This window comes from Podarcis melisellensis, assembly GCF_964234715.1.
Source record: "Podarcis melisellensis genome assembly, chromosome: 10".
Classification (NCBI taxonomy): domain Eukaryota; kingdom Metazoa; phylum Chordata; class Lepidosauria; order Squamata; family Lacertidae; genus Podarcis; species Podarcis melisellensis.
Genome location: NC_138542.1, coordinates 2,928,921 through 2,947,771, shown reverse-complemented (window position 1 = coordinate 2,947,771; position 18,851 = coordinate 2,928,921). Strand labels below are relative to the sequence as shown.

At 44.4% G+C, this 18,851-nt stretch overlaps 1 protein-coding gene across 3 annotated transcripts in view; it reads left to right on the top strand.

Annotated features, from left to right (window-relative positions):
• The first annotated feature begins 6,626 nt into the window (after positions 1-6,626).
• Positions 6,627-18,851, top strand: part of DMTF1 (cyclin D binding myb like transcription factor 1) — a 30,190-nt gene continuing 17,965 nt past the window's right edge. The window contains exons 1-6 of one of the 3 annotated variants that reach the window (XM_081927735.1): positions 6,717-6,735; positions 13,340-13,456; positions 15,554-15,676; positions 16,195-16,289; positions 16,819-16,933; positions 17,633-17,709. In XM_081927735.1, the coding sequence (XP_081783861.1) occupies positions 13,348-13,456; positions 15,554-15,676; positions 16,195-16,289; positions 16,819-16,933; positions 17,633-17,709 (519 nt within the window). In that variant the 5' untranslated portion in view covers positions 6,717-6,735; positions 13,340-13,347. Of the gene's footprint in view, positions 6,736-13,339; positions 13,480-15,553; positions 15,677-16,194; positions 16,290-16,818; positions 16,934-17,632; positions 17,710-18,851 lie in introns of all 3 variants that reach the window. The other 2 variants (XM_081927734.1, XM_081927736.1) reach the window with 2 other exon arrangements.

Sequence of the window (18,851 nt, the reverse complement as noted above, 5' to 3'; positions counted from 1 at the left end):
TTTAGGAAATAAAAATAAATATGGGGAAGGGGGGAGGGGCAGACCTCAGAAAGGCCCAGGGAGGACTGAGCATGCTCAGTGGGTATGGCATTCTGAGTACCTATTGGGATAAGAGGCACAAGTGTACAATCTGTGTACTCAGATAGTTGAGCTGTACACTTTGCACCCTCATTCAGTGTGAGCAAGCCTGTTCTCCTAAGCCCCACTCATTTTTCTGTCTTGTTCTCATGGTGGTTGCAGTGATTACCTTGTGCACCCGGCACAATTTCAAGAACAGCTGCTGTAGAGCAGGGGTCAGCAAAGTTTTTCAGCCGTGGGCCAGTCCACTGTCCCTCAGACCTAGTGGGGAGGGCGGACTATATTTTTTGCAGGGGGGGATGAACGAATTCCTATGCCCCACAAATAACCCAGAGATGCATTTTAAATAAAAGAACACATTCTACTCATGTAAAAAGACAATGATTCCCGGACCATCCGTGCGCTGGATTGAGAAGGCAATTGGGCCGGATCCGGAGCCCAGGCCTTAGTTTGCCTGCCCATGGTGTAGAGCAATACCCATTCATTGTCTACAGAACCTTGTCAAAAGGGACCCCATTTGTGAAAGTGAGCAACCAGAGAGCTCAAGCATGAGCAACGGGGACACCTGGTGGCCGTGGAGAACCAAAAGTGCAGCAGGAGTGCACTCTATGCAGAGTAAATGGGGTGTGTACACAGGGAGTGGCAGCTTACTCAGTGACCAGGTAGGGGACTGACGGTGGACTTAGTCAGTTATTGAAAGTGCCAGGACTGTAATACTTAGTCACCTCATTGATCATTGCTGGGAAACCTCAGAAGTGGAAGGAAAAGCTCCAAAGTTTTTATACCATGTCATGAAAATGTTCAAAAGTGGATTCAAAATCCAGTTAATAAACAGCAAGTTACAGTCATGTATATTTTATGTGACTGACTCATGAACTTTTCAGTATAATCATTTTCTTACCAATTGGTTATCTGGGGTGTTTGGGGAGGGGTGGTACCTCAGGTGGAGGACACCCACATCATGCTTCTTCTGTGGTATTGTGTCCATCATTGGTCCCCACTCTGCACTCAGCTCTCACCTGTGTCTCCTAGAAGCTGTCAGCTCATCTACCCGGGAAGGGAGCCCATCTAGGAGAAGGAAAACTCTGATTCTAAAGCTCCACTGCCTTGCAGGATATCTCTGGGAGAAGAAGAAAAGGCTCAGGAGTAAACCCTACACAAATCCAGAGTGGAGTCCCCAATATGGTTAGATGGCGCCTTGTACGTCTCTTTCTGGCAACTCCTGCAGCAAAGTTGGTGCTAAATGTCTTGCTCAGCTTTCCTTTGGGTTACCTTAGCAAGGCCAAGAGGGGAGTCTTGTCCTCTGGGCAGCTCAGCACCTCCAGACACACAGCCCACACTTGCCCCCCAGGGAGGTCACTTTGGTTCTGCTAATGCAGCAGATTGACTTCACCCCAGAGGCACACTCCATTGTCTCTTGGGACAGATGGATGTCAACAATTGGTCCTCTACAGCACAAGGTGTCCTGGAGCTCCCTGAATGAAACATCACAGAGCAGCCTGTGCTGAAGGACCACAGAGTTCACTATGCGGATCTGTTGTCTTTGAGGGATATTGCAGTCCAACCTTCCCAACCATGACACAGTTGTCTTCTTTTCAGAACCAAGAGGGAAATGCCAAGTGGCCACAAAACCATAAGGAGCACTAGAGGTGCTGGCTCAGTCAGGTGCCTGGCATCAAAATGGGCTAAAAGAATACTTTTTAAATTATTATCCAATTTAGCATGTTTATTTTACTTGCGTTTCAGAAGCAAGCTAAGAACTTTGAAACAGCAGGAAAGAACTGTATGCCAGGATACCAACACAAATTTCATCACATGAAATTAGGACATAAAACTATCCCTACAATTTTCCATCCCCCCCCCATTTTTTTCATCCAAATTGGTTTTTATTAAAGTTTTCACAATACAGTAAAATAATGGATAGAATAAATACAATCAAAAAGACAAAAGAGAGATGAAAGAGAGAAAGAAAAAAGGAAAGGAAAGAGAAAGAAAAGGGGAAAAAAGAAGGGGAGGGAGAACACAGAAATAAGAAACACCAAAGATTTAAAAATATTTCTGATTCTTTGTCTGCTGGTTACATTAAAAAAGGACTGTTTAAACCATCCAGTCCATGTTGGTCCCATCATCTCCACTTTGTTTAACCACATTTCTTTTTATTCAAAGTGTCACCACATCATTTATTTCTTCTTCCCACGAAACTCCGAGGGAATTCCAAATTGTTATTATTAATAATAATTAGCTATACTTCTATTAATTCCCATCACCATTCCTCTGCATTGGATAATAGTATGTTCTTCCATCCATTCTCATACTAAAAATTTCTCTACTATGGTCACATGTTGAAGTAATATTCCATGTTGTTGTTTTTTACCCTTACTGTATATCTTTGAGTTCATGCCCAGTTCTGCATAGTCAAAATCCATTTCCTGATGTTTTCTGTTATATTTACGATGGAGTCTTGATATCATCCCCTAGAACCTTCCATTTTCTTTTTCTCAGTCTTTTTCAAGAGACAGCACCATAAATAACATCATTCTCCAAATTTACTCCAAATTGCTTGCAGAATACTCTCTCTCTTAGAGCTGGAAAAGGCCAGGACTGGATTTTTCCTCTCAACTCCATCAATGAAAAATCCAAAAAGTTCTCCATCTCTCCATTCATGATGCCATCCTCTTCTCATCCAAACCCTTGAATAGAGGGCATTCCCATTATAGCACCTGTCCTGTCCCATTTTACTTTTCCCTCATCCAATCCTGTCAGCTCTTCATCAACCTGGTCTGAGGTCTCTAGATATTCTCCATCTCAAGTTTCCATTTCATCTCTCTCTGATTCATCATACATTGATCTGATCTCTTTTAATTGTTCACCCAGCAACTGCTGAACAATCCCAATGGTCACTGGAGAATTCAAGGGTATCTTTGTCATACTGGATCTTTTTTATGCTTAAGAAATTGCTCATAACACAAGTTGGATCTACACTAACCTGTTTAACGCTATTTGACCCCATTAGAACAATATTAGATATGTCATTCTAAAGTGTCACAGGGCATATTTGTTAACTAAAACGTTTTTTTTAACCATGATTTTTTTGGCCAAATGTAAGTAATACCTCATCATATCATTTCCCAAAATTATGTTTCTTTCTGTGCTGCTGGTTGCTCTGCTCTGCCCTCTGGTGTCACATTTTAACACCACTCCTCGAATTCCATTGGAGGGGGTCAGTAAAAAAAAAAAGGTAAAACGCTACATAGGAACACATGATCCTCTGCTTTTCTCCTTTAAATCCCCATAGAGGTAGGCACAGCCCACACAGGGTCCTTCAGGAGAGAGGCCAAAGAGCCCTAGAGAAAGAGGGATCTGCCCGTCACCACACGTTAGAGGAGCAGCCACCCTCAGGTGAAGTGCCTTCCCATGAAGGAAGCCGGGACTGGCAGTCCCAGCTGCAAACCAAACCCTGCCAGAAAAAGGGGAGCAGAACCCCAGTGAGGCTGCCTGGTGGACAGTGAGGTGAACTTGTCCATTACGTGGCGTAGCACATGAAACAAGGAACGTAGAGGCTATTCTCCTTGACGACTCTTCTCCTGTGTTTTGAATGAGGTGCCTGGGCTCTATCTGCTCCAGCAGAGCACTTCCCCTTTCACTGTTAGCAGCTAATTATTCTCAGTCTAAAGCAGGCTTCCTCAACCTTGGCCCTCCAGATGTTTTGAGACTACAATTTCCATCATCCCTGACCACTGGTCCTGCTAGCTAGGGATCATGGGAGTTGTAAAAAACATCTGGAGGGCCAAGGTTGAGGAAGCCTGGTCTGAAGGGATGGTGCATGGGGTGGGTTCTGCAGCCACAGCCGGTGCTGTGATGCTCCAGCAGTTTGACTTCACCTCCAGAGGCGCACTCCATGGTCTCCCAAGACAAATGGATACCAACATAAATGCATGCCTTAAGCGTTTTGCATATATAGTTCATGCCTATGTTAATAATGTCAAATTATAGACTTGTGGAGGAAATGCCTTAAGTCATGTACAACTTAGCTCAGGGAACGTTATCCAGTCAAGCCAACCTTATGACGAGGCACCCCTCCTAGGAGGCCCCATTCATCAAGAGTTTATGTCTACCTACAATGGCCATTGTGTAAAAATCACAAGAAGAAAAACATTGGAAGGAGATGTAGATAGATAGATAGATAGATTCTTTATTGTCATTACACAAGTGCAACATTGCACAAGTGCAACGAAATTGGATGCCATCCCTTAAAAAACAACAAAAGCAAAACAACAACAACAACCAAACAAACCACATTCCAGCCACACCCACACCCATCAAACTCCCAGGTCACACTATCGAGTTACAGCATTCAAAAAGGCCACAGCTCTTGGATAGAAACTATTTTTCAGTCTATTTGTCCTTGACTTGATGTTTCTATATCTCCTGCCAGAAGGCAGTAGAGCAAACAGACTGTATCCCGGGTGAGATGAATCCTGCAGGATGTTGTTTGCTTTCCTAAGACAACGGGAACCGTACAGTTCTTCCAAAGATGGGAGAGGATGACCAATAATCCTTTGGGCTGTGGTTATGACCTTCTGGAGCACCTTCCTCTCCCTAGCTGTACAACTGGAGAACCAAGCACAAATACAGTATGTGAGAATGCTCTCTATGGAGCCTCGGTAGAAGGACACCAGCAGTCTCTCACTCAGATTGTTCTTCTTTAAAAGTCTGAGGAAATAAATTCTCTGCTGGGCCTTCTTCACCAGAGCAGTGGTATTTGCGCTCCAAGTCATGCCCTGATCGATAGTCACTCCCAAAAACCTGAATTCCGCCACCCTCTCCACCCGTTCCCCGTTGATATACAAGGGCTGAATGTCCGCCTTTTTTTCCCTGTAATCCACCACCAATTCCTTGGTCTTAGCCGTATTAAGAGCCAGATTGTTCTCTCCACACCAAACACAGAGCCGCTCCACCTCGTCCCGATAGGCGGACTCATCCCCTCCTGAAATGAGCCCCACCACCGTAGTGTCATCAGCAAACTTGATGATTTTGTTGCTGGAATTTATTGTTTGCAGTCTGCAAATGTTCTCCAAAAAGTATGTGAATAAAACATGGCTGATCCACAGTCAATCATGCCCATGGCAGAAGTCTTCTTCAAAACAGCAGACTGTAGCTTGGAAGTTTGTTTTTTCCCCTTTTGTTTTGTTTTGTGTCATTAGACTGCAAGCCTGAAACCAAGAACTGTTTTACCATTGATCTTTATGATATGCTGTGGGAATATTTGTGGCCAGAGTGGAAGGACACCATCATGGCTTCTGCATCTTTTTGTCTTTGTCTTCAATGGCACTGGATGTGGAAGAGGATGGAGCTGCTCTGCACATCAATGACCATCCGAAAGAGCACACATGGAGACTCTCCTGGGCAGCCAGCAAGGGAGACAGGCTGGACCATTTGGACTAAAACCTGGAAAGCCAGGATTTGAATCCACACTTAGTGATGAAGACCATGGGGGGTGGGGAGCTTGGGCCAGTTGCCATCTCTCAGCCTCACCTATCCCAAAAGGGTTGAAGCAAATGGAGAAGGGGAGAAGCTCCCGGGAGGAAAGGTGGGATTAGGAGTGTAACAATATCAAATCATCTGCCTCCACAACAGCACATTCCCACCATTCCTAAAAGAACAGTGGCAACCAGCTCACATAACTCTGTAGGTACAGCAGGAGCCTCTTAATCTCAGGTGCTTTTGTAGCTGGGCATTGCAGAGGGTTGGACTAGATGACCCTCGGGGGTCCCTTCCAAGTCTGCCATTCTGTGAAATGTTTGCAGATTCCTGTGCGTGGTCCCGTTGTGTTCAATGTGGCAGCCTTAAGATGCTGCGACACTTTATATATATTGCTTTTTAGAAGGGAGAGAGAGAGGCTGTTGCGGTAGATTCTCCTTCAGAGGGGAAGGGAACTCTCTGCCGCCTTTCCGTTGGGAGTTTTGTTCTGAGGTCGAGGGAAACTTGGGATATTTTCTGTCAAGTCTGGTCACGTTCTATGATTTCATACTCATTCACAGAAACGCTAAAATCGCTTTGTGAACGCTTGATTTTTAATATATATGAGAACTTGCTATACAGTATATCCCTAATAACTCCCTGGAGAGGCTGCTTCTTCCTCCGCCGCCCCTCCCTCCTCCGGCCCCAGCAGAAAACACAGTACAATATTATCATATCCCCGCGTCTCCTCCTCCTCACATCCCGGGGAGGCCCAGTCCCCGCTTCCCCTCCACCGTTGCCCATTCCCCGCTGCTATTGTGCTTCGCTGAGGGAGCAGCGGAGGCGGCAGCGGCGCCATTTTGCGAGGAGAGAAGAGCGACAGGCGCGGAGGCGACGAGGCCGCCAATGGGACGGAGGCGGAGGCGGGCGGAGAGGAGGCGCGCGACGCGGGACCTATTTCGCGCGCTTCCCGTCGCGCGTCTCCCGACCCCGCTCGGCGACTTTTGTGGCGCCGGAAGCCGTGGGCGGGCCTTGGGGGGCGGCTTCCTCCCCCCGCGACTTGGCCCCTCCTCCGCTTCTCCTTCTGCGTCCGCTCGAGGCGGGCGGGCGGGCGGACTCGCTCTCTCTCTCTCCCTCCATCCTGGTACTTGGGCGCCTCCATCCTGGTTTCTCAAGTGCCCGGACCCAAAACAGGAAGTAAGCGAGGCGCGAGGCGGCGGCGGGCGGGAGAGGCGGCCGGGGATCAGGCCGGGCGGGCGCCCAGCGGAGGCGGCGGCGGTTGGGGTGCGCGGGGGGGGGGGGAGGGAAGGGGCCTTGGCTGCGCCCGGAAAGCGGGGGGGGGGCACACGGGGAAGCGCCTCCGTCCTCTCCTGGGGCCCCGCCAGGCTCCCTGGGCTTCTCCTTCCGCCCTTGAGCAGCGCCGTGAGCGACCCGAGGCCTTGGGGCCTCTGCGCACTCGACCAGCGGCAGCAGCGACAGTCAGGCCGGCGTCTCCTTCCCCCGGGGGGCTCCGTGTCGCGGGTCCCCCCCTCGCCCCAGGTGGGCTTGCGCTGCCCAAGGCTCTCGGACAAACTCCTCCGGGGCCCGAGGGGGAGGGGTGCTCAGGCACCCCCACACTCACAGCGCTCTCACGCGCCACCCCAAGCTCCGCAGCACCGGCAGATTCCAGGATTACGGTCCTCTACTCTGTGGCCACATTGGAGACCACGGGGTCCTTATGATAAATGGCTTATTTCCACAGTCTCTGCCACCTGAGCCTGCCACCCCAAAAGGCACCGGGCTGGCACCCGACTTGTACTTTAACACGCTAAATTAGATGGGGAGCCCAGGTGTCCCGCAGACTACACCCTCCGAGAAATGCACACATTTGACCCAGGTGTGTCTTTAACAGCTCTCCTATAGAAATGTAACAGGAAGGTTCCCACCTCTGACACCCATGTTACACGCCACCTCCATCTCTGAGGGTTGTGAGGCTCCAGGAGGTCCAGGTGTGCTTACCCAGGGTTCTTATTTGGACATTGAGGCCAGTGAGGGGACTGTGGTGCTTATTTGATAGATGGTTTACCCATATATACAGCCTGAGCCTACGACGGGGGCCTACAGCATTACACTCTCAAAGAGTTCTTGCTTCTCCCATGGCTACAGTCTTCTTATTTGGACATTGAGTCTACACAACATTGGACATACAGTCTACAGAAATTAGCCATAGCCCTCTATCCCAGCTCACTGCCTGCAGACTGACACCTTTTTCTTAAGCTCACATCAAGGAAACTGCAATCCTAAAAACAGCTCTTAACTAACAGAGCTGGCTGGAGGAGGGGGCCCACTGCTCTGCTACATGGTGCTGAGTCTGCTAAGGGCACATATCCCTGCCTTTATTTTCTTAATGGCTGCCATGGTCAGCCATTGAATCCCTGCTGTATCTGAAGATTCATGGGACTTGTTTAAATTCTAACTTTCCTGGTTCCAAAAAATTTGGTGAGTCTTTCCTCCCCTTCACAAACTTATAACAATACTATAAAGAAGGGGGGTGATCATACAATACATCAATATATCCGCTATCATCTCATTTGTAAAACAAAACCCAAAACACCCACCATATAAATAATAATAACAAACAGTGATAACTTACATTGCCCTGTGAAATGAATTTTGAGTCAGTTCACAGGGCCATGGAGGAGGAGCATGAGAATAAAGCGGATGGGGGAAGACAGGGATGACATGCTGTGCAGCATCTATTTTATAATGCAGAAATACAGTGTGCTTATTTGTCAGGGGTGCCATAGGAGAAGAGGAGGAGCTTGGAGAAAAGGTTGTTATCCCATAAGTAGCCAGAACATCATCCTGCTAATTATTCTTTACTCCTTTCTCCTCTTGCACCCCTACACAGATGCACTGCATTTCCATATTATGTAACACTGCACGGCTTCAAAACTCACACTGTCTCCAATTGTTCTGGCACCTCCTGTTCTCTACAGAACTTGGAACAGAAAAAGAATGTAGCGCTGCCAGTTTATCCCCCCACCCCCGGCCCTCTTCTTTTGCACCCCTGAAGTATTGCATAATGCTGTCAGAATGTAGTGCAACACCTCCCCCCACTCCATTAACAACTTTTCTCACAAGCTGCACCCCATCCTACAGAAAATATTAATGCTCCAGCATTCCATTCCTCCCTCCCTAGTGTCAGGCTGGTTTTCCAAACTAATGGTATCTTTCCATCTCAGTTTTGTGTGCCCTGCCCATAACAGCAAAGTCCTGTGGCACCCTAGAGGATGATCTACTCTAGGTTCAGTTTTCAAATTGCCTTATGCTTATGGGTGGGGGTTTCATTCCCTCCGAAGGACCAGGCAGTTGGGGAGTGCAACTGGACCAGCCTTTGCCAGTGGGTCAAGCCACTGTTGCACATGCTGTGGTCACATCTGGACTGTGTATAAAGGCTACTTTTGAAGAGCTCTCAGACTGCAGCTAATGCTGAACACTGCTGCCAGGTTACTGGGGGGCGGTCATTATTCAGAGCACTTATTTCAATTGTGTTCAATCTGCACTGACTCGTGATCCATTTCTGAACCCAGCTCAAGGTGTTCATTACCATCTTTAAAGCCCTAAATTATTTGGGCCCAGGCTTCCTTGCTTCTATATGATTCTGCTCACCCATTAGCATTGTTGTTGGCCATGAGGAGGGATTCTGCCTGGCATCCTGTCTCTTCCTGAGCTGTGTTGGTGGGTATGCTGGTAATGCCCACCGGTCCTTTGCTGGTGATGCCCAGTCTTTGGAGTTCCCTCCTTTGGGAGATGGGCCATACAGGGCTATCACACTTGGGTCCTCCTTGCAGGCTTCCCTTAAGCATGTGGTTGGCCACTGTGATAGCAGGATGCTGGCCTAGATAGGCATTTGGTCTGATTCAGACAGGGCTCTTAGGTTTTTATTGGTATGCTATTTTGTCTGTACTGTATTTATATTTTGTAAGAGGTCCATCTCTGGTTGAAAAGTGACACAGACATTGTAATGTAAAATAAGTAAATAGTGAGATCTTCACATACAACACCCTGAAATCAATTGTTTCTGTTACCTCAACCCAAAATGCACAGCATGTCACTGGCTTTGCACCCTGGAGCAGAAGTAGTTAATATGGTGCCCTCCAAATATTGATGGACTGAAGCTTCCACCATCCCTGACCATTCGGCATGCTGAGGGAAGCGACCGGCCTTGTTCTGCATTCACCTACTGATGAATGAATAAATAACGTTTCTAAAAATCTTCTCTTCTACACAGAATCTTACATGCTGTATTGTATTGCGGTCACACTTAGTGCTTCAGAAAGAGAAACCCTCAGCATCTTTGTATGCCCCCTTCCAGGATGAATCCCTTCAATTTGTTTCTGTTTCCTCAAAAAGTGTCACACAAAACGTAACCACTTCGTGCAGAACTTGTAAAGTCTTCAATTAGCCCAAATGGCAAAGAGCCTCATTGCATTTTGAAGACATTTACTGTGATATTAGCATTCATGGGCCAGAGTCCGCTCTGCCATTTGCATGATCACCTTAGACTTAATTATTAGCTCATTGCATTTCTTTTTATATCTTATAGCAAAATAAAACTGTTCCACTATAAAAAAGTGGAGGCAAGTCCTTAATAGAAGCAGGCAGTGGCATAGCGTGGGTTGTCAGCACCCGGGGCAAGGCAAGTAATTTGCGCCCCCTAACCCCCAGATGTTGCGCCTGGTGCGTCTGGCCCCCCCCTGCACCCCCCACGCTTCGCCACTGGAAGCAGGCATTGATGGAGTTCTGATAGGCTGTTCAAGAGATAATTAAGGAAGAAATGAATGAAAAGTGCAATGGACACTGCCAGTTAACTTTGGAAAGGACCTTTGCTGAATAGGACTAATGCAGATAAAAACATAGATAATTATTAATGAATAAGGCTATCAATGATGGTGATGGCTGCATAGTTGAAGCATTATGCGGTTGAATACCTAAGGCAGGGGATCATGAATTGTTGATCCTAAATGCTTTAGCTATGGCGAAGGGCACCGCTGAATAAGAAACTGCTCCCTTAAGGGCTGGGGGGAACCTCTGTTTTAATTCTTCATTCATTTTGGAAAAATAAAGGACCATGATGTCAAGGGGACCTCATTATTCAAACTAGTATTCTGTCCCCACTAGTACACTATATTTATACATGAGTTACCCACAACCATCCTCTGCCACCCTATAAGAATACACTCTGCCCAAATACGCCTGTGCATTCAAAAGCCTTTGTTACTACTTTCTCATTGTAATCTCTCGTGCCCGTTATCCATATTTTAAAGAAATTCATTCTCCCTATAAAAAGGTTCTATTATGAAACTTTTATCCTCCATTTTTTTATATTGCTTTGCACATGGGATTTTTAAAAGTCAAATTCAGTGAAAAATGCACTCCTGTAAAAGTGAGCATTGTGATTCTAAAAATACTATGAATGGGGGGGGGGTAGCTGAAAGTTCTCACAGAGTTTTAGTTTATGCTGTCTTAAAATTATGGATACTTTTGCATGCTTTGGCAAAAGCCCTGACAGTAAATAAATAAAACTATGATTACAGTAGGCACAAGTCAAAATATTCCTGCTACAGAAGCAAGAATCCCTGTACAAGTTTAGTGAGCTCCAGAACCTGCGATATTGCAGAGAATTCCAGATCAGAGCCTCTGTTCATGCAGGGAGAAACACTTAAGATCTTGAACTCACCTTCTTCCAGCATGGTGGAATCCTGGCTCTGCAGACAGCTGCTGAGTCAGCCCTGGGTGGCATTTTGTGAAACATGAATGACACTCATTATATAACCTGTGACAGAATAGTTACTCAAAAAGAACTGTAACAAGCTGAGATTAGAAGCACCTGCTGTAAGGGAGAGGTCTTACCTGTAATCCCAGTTTGTCACAGTACCTGTACAAAAGACACCTGTAGACAGAAGCAATCAATCCAGCAGATTCCAAAGCAGCCACCATGACCAAGACCAAAGAGCTGTCCAAGGATGTCAGGGACAAGATTGTAGACCTGCACAAGGCTGGACTGGGCTACAAGACTATTGCCAAGGAGCATGGTGAGAAGGTGACAACAGTTGGTACAATAATTCACAAATGGAAGAAACACAAAATAACTCTCAACTTCCCTCGGTCTGGGGCTCCATGTAAGACCTCATCTTGTGGAATTGCAATGATCAGGAAAGCAGTGATGAAACAGCCCAGAACTATATGGGGGGAAATTGTCAATGATCTCCGGGGAGCTGGGACCATAGTCACCATCAAAACAGTTGGTAACACACTACGTTGTGAAGGACAGAGATCTTGCAGAGCCCACAAGGTCCCCTTGCTCAAGACAAGAGATCTTGCAGAGCCCGCAAGGTCCCCTTGCTTCAAGAAGCACAACTGAGACTGCTTTCACAAGAATGAAATAGACATTTAAAACAATATACGATAACAGCTTATAGATTAAAATGAAAAATAGTTGCATGAACTCAAAAAGACCTAAGGTTAAACTAAAATGCAGATTGCCTCTGGGACGCCCAGGAGGCCAGCTATGGCAGTTTTCCTAGCGATCTATTTGTTCCAGGGGGTGTTCTACGCCTACAAATATGCGCACAGAATCTGGTGACCATCTGGGTCATTTTTTTATCTTTGCCTAAGAGGAGAAAATTTAGTTTAGGCTTGTCCGGAAGGTCAGCAAGCCTCACTAGATGGGGGTCGATGGTATCTCTATGTGCCTCATCGTAAAAAGGACATCTAAAAAATAAGTTTTCAGGGCTTCCTATTTCCCCTAATGGGCAGGCACAGTCTCTGAGCATACGGGACTTTCCCACAAGATCCTTCCAGAACCGGCGAGGGCAGAGCCAAACTTCTGGCAAGAGTAAAGGCCCTTCTTGCATTTCTGGATACGAGGAAATGGAGGTGTGCTGCCGGGACAGCAACATATCTCTCGTGTTCTGCAATTATATAATCGGGGAACCTCAAGCAGTCCTGTTGCACTAACTAGTGTTCAATCACCTTCCAAATGAGACTTGTGGTCAGATGTATTTGCAATATTGAAGTACCCTCTATTCAGCAGCTCTTGGTTCCTGGGAGAAAACTAAGAGTGACTTGGGGTGGGACTCCTAAAGGAGTTTTGAGAACACAGCTACCCTGCTTTCTATTCTGTATGATGTATTTTTTTATGGTTCATGAAAGTGCTACTCAGCATTCCAAGGTTTAAGCACTGCTGCTCACCTGGTTGCCCATGGCAAATAAGAAGAGACTTTACCTAATCAGACTGTGCAGTGGGGGGGGGGCTCCTTTTTTAGGCCAGAAATGTGCCTCTTTGTACTTTGTCCTGAGTTTCTTTCTCTGTTGTGCCTCATTTCCTTTCCTTCCTCTCTTGTGTGGTGAAGACCTTTAGAGGTTTGGGCTGCAATCCTAACCCCACTTACCTGGGAATACTTCTACACAAACATAGTTAGGTCTGCATTGAGAGTAAGCATGGCGTATCTCTGTGCCATACCCAGACATGACGAGTGTTTCCAGCTACGAGTTCCATGTGCCCAATGCTGTGATAGGCTGCTGGATGCGTGCTTTGAGTTCCTTGTCCTCCACCACATGGTAGTGGTTGTAGCTCTCTTAGCCAGGTCTGTGCCTTGACTATAATGTGGTGGTTCTACCTGGGAGGCATGTTTTCTGTACCCAGGATTTAAGCAGCACATGAGATCATGTTGATTTTGGGATAATAGACAGCTTACAGACTCAAAACAGGTGTGATCATTTAAACATTACTAATCTGTGATCTGTTCTCATTCAGATTTGAGTATGAGCACAGTTAAAGAAGAATCTGACACAGTGACAGTAGAAACCGTGAATTCTGTGACTTTGACCCAAGACACTGAAGGAAACCTTATTCTTCACTGCCCTCAGGATGGTATAGACAACTGTTATTTGACTGTATGCTTTCTCCATATTATTTCAAATTATAGTTAACCAACAAACAAAGTAGGATGGGATCTGTTTAATATTTCCTTTGGATATTTGTGTGCTGCAGTTTAGGTAGAGCAGATTTTCCTGTGGGGTTTTTGCTCTAGAAGAGTGGTTTTCAAACTGCTGGGGTTTCCCTGGAAGCTTTTCAGCAGATTCTAGATGCAAAGATCAGCCCTGGTTCCCTTGAGGAAGCTGCCTTATACCAGGCCAGACTGTTTCTTCGTCTATCCAAGTTTTGGCTTCTCTGACTGGCAGTGACTCCAGAGTCTGTGCAGAGATCTTTTCCATCACCTGATCCTTTAAAGCTGTAGATGTCAGGGATTCACATTTGGACCATGTGTGCTCCACTGAGCTACCGTCCTTCCTTCAGAGACAGCTTGCCGTCTGCTAAGAAAGCGCCCTTGCAATGTACAGCTTCTGGGTTTTGTATGTTGTGTTCTCAGAAGGTGCAGAGCAATGCCTGGCACATGACCCCCTCAACTGGGGATTTATGCTAGAATCGGTCTTGGATTTCTTAGATAAGAAGTTAGCATACAAAGGGTTTCATGAACAAAGTATTGTGGAAATTACCCAAATGTATATAGATTTCTGCACAAGTTTTTCAGTCTGATAAACTCTTCACTATACATTGGTACCTTGGTTCTCAAACTTAATCCATTCCAGAAGTCTGTTCCAAAACCAAAGTGTTCCAAAACCAAGGCGTGCTTTCCCAGAGAAAGTAATACAAAACGGATGAATCCATTCCAAACCTTTAAAAACAACCCCTATAACAGCAATTTAACATGAATTTTACTATCTAATGAGGCCATTGGTGCATAAAATGAAAGCAATAATGTACTGTCTATACAATAAATAAGACAGTATTGTAGATGATAAAAAAATAATAATTTCAAGCCAGCACTGATGATAGTCATTGTTTGGGGGGGGGGGCTTTTATTCATTCCCGCAGTCACACAGTCAGTCAATCAATCAATCATAAAACGAAGAATCAGTCACAAAAACGCAAAAAAATAGCAAAAACAAAAACACCAAATATAAGCTCCAAATATCACCTCAGAACACTGCAATAGGAAATGGAAGGCTTTGATTACAATGCGGGGGGGGGGGGAATTAGCAGCGCAACAGTGAAAACAGAAGCTCAGGAGCACATTCAGCTTCTGAAGCAAAGTTCACAAACAGGAACACTGACTTTAGCAGCATTCGAGTTCCAAGTTGTTCAGGAACTAAGCTGTTCGAAAACTGAGGTACCACTGTATAGCATGGCCTTTTCAACAAAGCTTCCACTTGGGTTTCTTTTAAATATCAACTCATTGTTTCACTTACCTAATGTGCATAGTGTGATGTGTAACATCCATTGGAGTTCCACAGACCATTACACGGGGGAGTGAGGAGAAACTGTTCCTTATTTCTTTAGAACAGCTAAGTGGTATACCCTTTTCATTCAGAGTTTAAAATTTGTAAATAATTATTTTAATGATGTGTACAGTGTTGATTAAAGTATTGTCCACAGGAGTCTCAGTCACATTGCTATATAGAACTGTGGCTCTCATCTTTTTTGAGTATGGAGACCCACTAGCTCAAATTCATTTGCTTTGGTGATCCATCCATTTATTGTCACATGAATTTTGGTCTTCCGTGTTTAGCAGGTTTTATGCATTTTAATTGCAGGTTTGTGCCTGTTTTAGAAGCATTGTTTGAGACATCCAAGCAGACATACCGTACTTGATGCCTCTATTAATGTGGAATTTATTGAAATATTTATAGTACTTACAAAGTTATTTACAGTTGTGTTCATAGGTATGTAAGAATACCATCTAACAGCAGGATACCTGCTCCAGAAGCTTTAAACATTTATTCTAAAAGCATAGCCACTCAAGCGATTTTATATATAACAAACTATGAATATTTTTCAAGCCACAGGTTGGGAATTGCTGATATAGAATGTACCGTACTTGCAAAAAGCATTTAAGCAGTGGGAAAGTGCTCAGCAAGCTTTCCTTTTAAGTTTCATTCACAGCATTTTTTCTGTGTGTGTGTTTAGAGGCAGATGAAGTAGACTCTGAAGACAGTGCCGAACCTCCACATAAAAGGCTTTGCTTATCATCTGAAGATGACCAGAGTCTTGATGACACGACTCCATGCATTTCTGTTGTTGCCGTTCCAAGTAAGTCGGTCACTGCTAATGGAAGGCTGAAGGAATGCAATCCGGAGTCCAGTTCAGAAAAGGACTTGTAGGAATATGGGCCTTGCTTCTGCAGGTGAGGGGTGGTTTAGTTTCAGATAGGGCATTGAAGTGGCAAGAAGGCAAGAGGGTGATGCCCATGCGTGAGGACAAATGGTCTGTGGTTGGACTTCTTCCTGTGAGCTGCACAAGGATATTAAATGAGGGTCTTGTAGTTTGAGGAGCAGCTGGCAAGGAGGCATGACCCCAGTGGGAGATCATTTAGGGAGCACGGACCTCACCCTGCATGTAGGAGAGGAAAAAATAGACCCTCTGGTCTTGGTGGGATATTAGAATCTTGCTACATAAGATTTTTTTAAAGCAGAAGCATGCTTACTCAGAAATACATCGCACAATATTCAGTGTGAGACTTACTCGCAGGATTACAGCCTAAACGTATGCCATAGATTGCAAATGAGATGCAGGTGCTGTGCTAATTTTACATTTTGCATATTCTTAAGTTTCAGAAAGTGACCAGAGCTTTGAGGTGACTATGACAGCTACCACTGAGGTAGCTGACAATGAGGTCAACGAAGGGACTGTGACTCAGATCCAGGTACTGCTTCGTCATTTAGTTGCAGGTTTATAAGCAGCCAGCTGCTACTAAAGTGGTGTGCAATAAGATAAACTATAACATGCCGGATGGAACAGTTGCCCCTCTCCTTCCCCCATGCACTGTTCTGGGGGCTCTTCGATTTCAGGGGGCAAGCAGGGAAAGCCATGCTGGGCCAGCAGAAGTCCTTCCCCTGGGCTCCCGTGGGTGAAACACAGCAAGTGAACCCCACCCTAAGACTTCATGTTCCATCTTCTTCCTCTCTAACCAGCGTGGCCTAAATCTTGGGGATGATCAGAGTGGTTGTCCGACAATATCAGGAGGGCCAAGGGTTCCCCATACAAGGCAGAATAAATGTAACGCTTAAGGTTGCATGTTTGATTCAACATAATCTGTGGGGATTTCAGTGTGAAATAATTCAGAATGTAAGTGCTTATCAGGTGGCTGCATCATCCTTAATTCATGATTCTTAAGGACTTCATGAGAGCAGATGTTAATTTGGAGATCTCCTTTTTTATTTTACCTTCCCCAGATTCTCCAGAATGAACAACTGGATGAAATCTCTTCTCTAGGCAATGAAGAAGTGTCGGCAGTTAGTCAGGCCTGGTTTACAACCAAAGAGGATAAGGATTCATTAACAAACAAAGGTAAATTTACATTCTCCTGTTTATCTCTATGTCTGTTGCGTTTCCCAGAACAAACTTAGTTGGTCTCTAAGCTGCTACTAGACAATTTATTTATTTATTTATTTATTTATTTATTTATTTATTTATTTCAAGCACTTTTGGGTATCACAAACATTTATCATATACGGCAAAAACACAATAATTTTTGTAGGATTGCTTTGATACAGAATGGCCATATGCTTCGTTATAATCATTCAGGGAAAACATACTAAATTTGATTTATATTTGACTCGCGTAAGCAAATGGAATTTTATACCTTCTGTTGCATTGGTTTCAGCCTTTTTACTCCTTTGCTGCTGTTTGGCAACGTTGGAGGCTTCTTATTTACAGGTATTAGGCACAATCCATTGATGTTAGAAGCTTCCATTTTCTCTACATATAGGATTTATTTTTCTGAAGATGTTTGTGTGTGTGATAAGCCTGTTGATAAGTGTTTGTTGGAATCAGGACTACAGATGTGATGCACATGGCAGCTGCTTGGAGAATGATGGGAAGGTTATGCTGTTTAATTTATTCCCCTGTTTAGCTTTTTTTTTTCTTTGGCTAGTAATGGAAATTTGCTTCCTGATTTCTTCACTGGCTTACCTAGCTGTTCTTCCTAATGCTGAGTACTTCCAGTGATGTGCAATTTGCGTGATAGTGTCTTCTCCATTTTCTAAGGTCATAAATGGAAGCAGGGAATGTGGTCGAAAGAAGAAATAGACATTCTGATGAGCAACATAGAACGCTATTTAAAGGTTTGTTGCATTCAATTAACCTACTGGTTTCAGTAGCCGAATGAGGAAAGTGCCATTGGCTAAGGGGCCTTTCACTTGTGCAGGATCTTGATACAAGCTATTAATGTTAATATTTTAACAGCTTCCTCAAACAGCCTTTGGATAATTTCAGTCCTTTGAAAGTACACGTTAGGGAGAAATGTACAATTATTTTGATAGACAATATTTTTAGTAGGCCTACTATGCCTCAGAATTTAAGTTTTTCAAAAAGGCTTTTTAAAGCTTTAGCATAACATTGTAATAAATTGCTGGTCATCGTCAGCCATAGGAGAAGAAGGAACATGTGAAGGGAGAATTACAAGCAGCCTCTACTCTCTAAGCAGCCTTAGTTCTCTTCCAAGCAACTTTTTAAATTCCTCCGTTGTTTCATTTTCTTATTACTTTCTTTTTTTAAAAAAAATCTTTTTATTGAGCTTCATTTATCACATACACACAGCGTGAAACCAAAACAAAAAGAAAAAAAGGAACAAGAAAAGAAAAATATTAAGAAAAAGCAGAAAAGGAAGAGAAAAAGACGAAAAAATACAATTACACTATCTGACTTCCTTCCCTCCTGATTTCAGACTCCTAATTTTAAAAATTCCGTTTTTACAGCTGTTATTGGTTATTGATTTATACATCGTAAGTTTTATAATAAACCTGCTATAGTTGGTAGGTTTCCATAATTTCCTTCAATATATACCATAAATTTGGTCCAGTCATCCTTTAACCTTGTATTCTTTTGGTTCCTAATTCTCTGAGTCATTTTTGCCAATTCAACGAAGTCGTATACTTTCGTTTGCCATTCCCTCACCGTTGGTATATTTATGCTTTTCCAATTTTGGGCAATTAACATTCTGGCCGCTGCTGTTGAATATTGGAACAAAGTTCTGTCTTCTTTCTTAATTTCTTCTCTGATAATGCCTAATAGAAAGGCCTCTGGTCTTTTGGGGAATGTGTATCTAAATCTTTTTTTTAATTCATTATATATTATGTCCCAAAAATTTTTAATTTCCTCACATGCCCACCACATATGTATGAAATTACCTTCTTTTGTTTTACATTTCCAGCAGGCCTTATTTCCAGTCTTATACATCCTGTTTAATTTTTCTGGTGTTATGTAC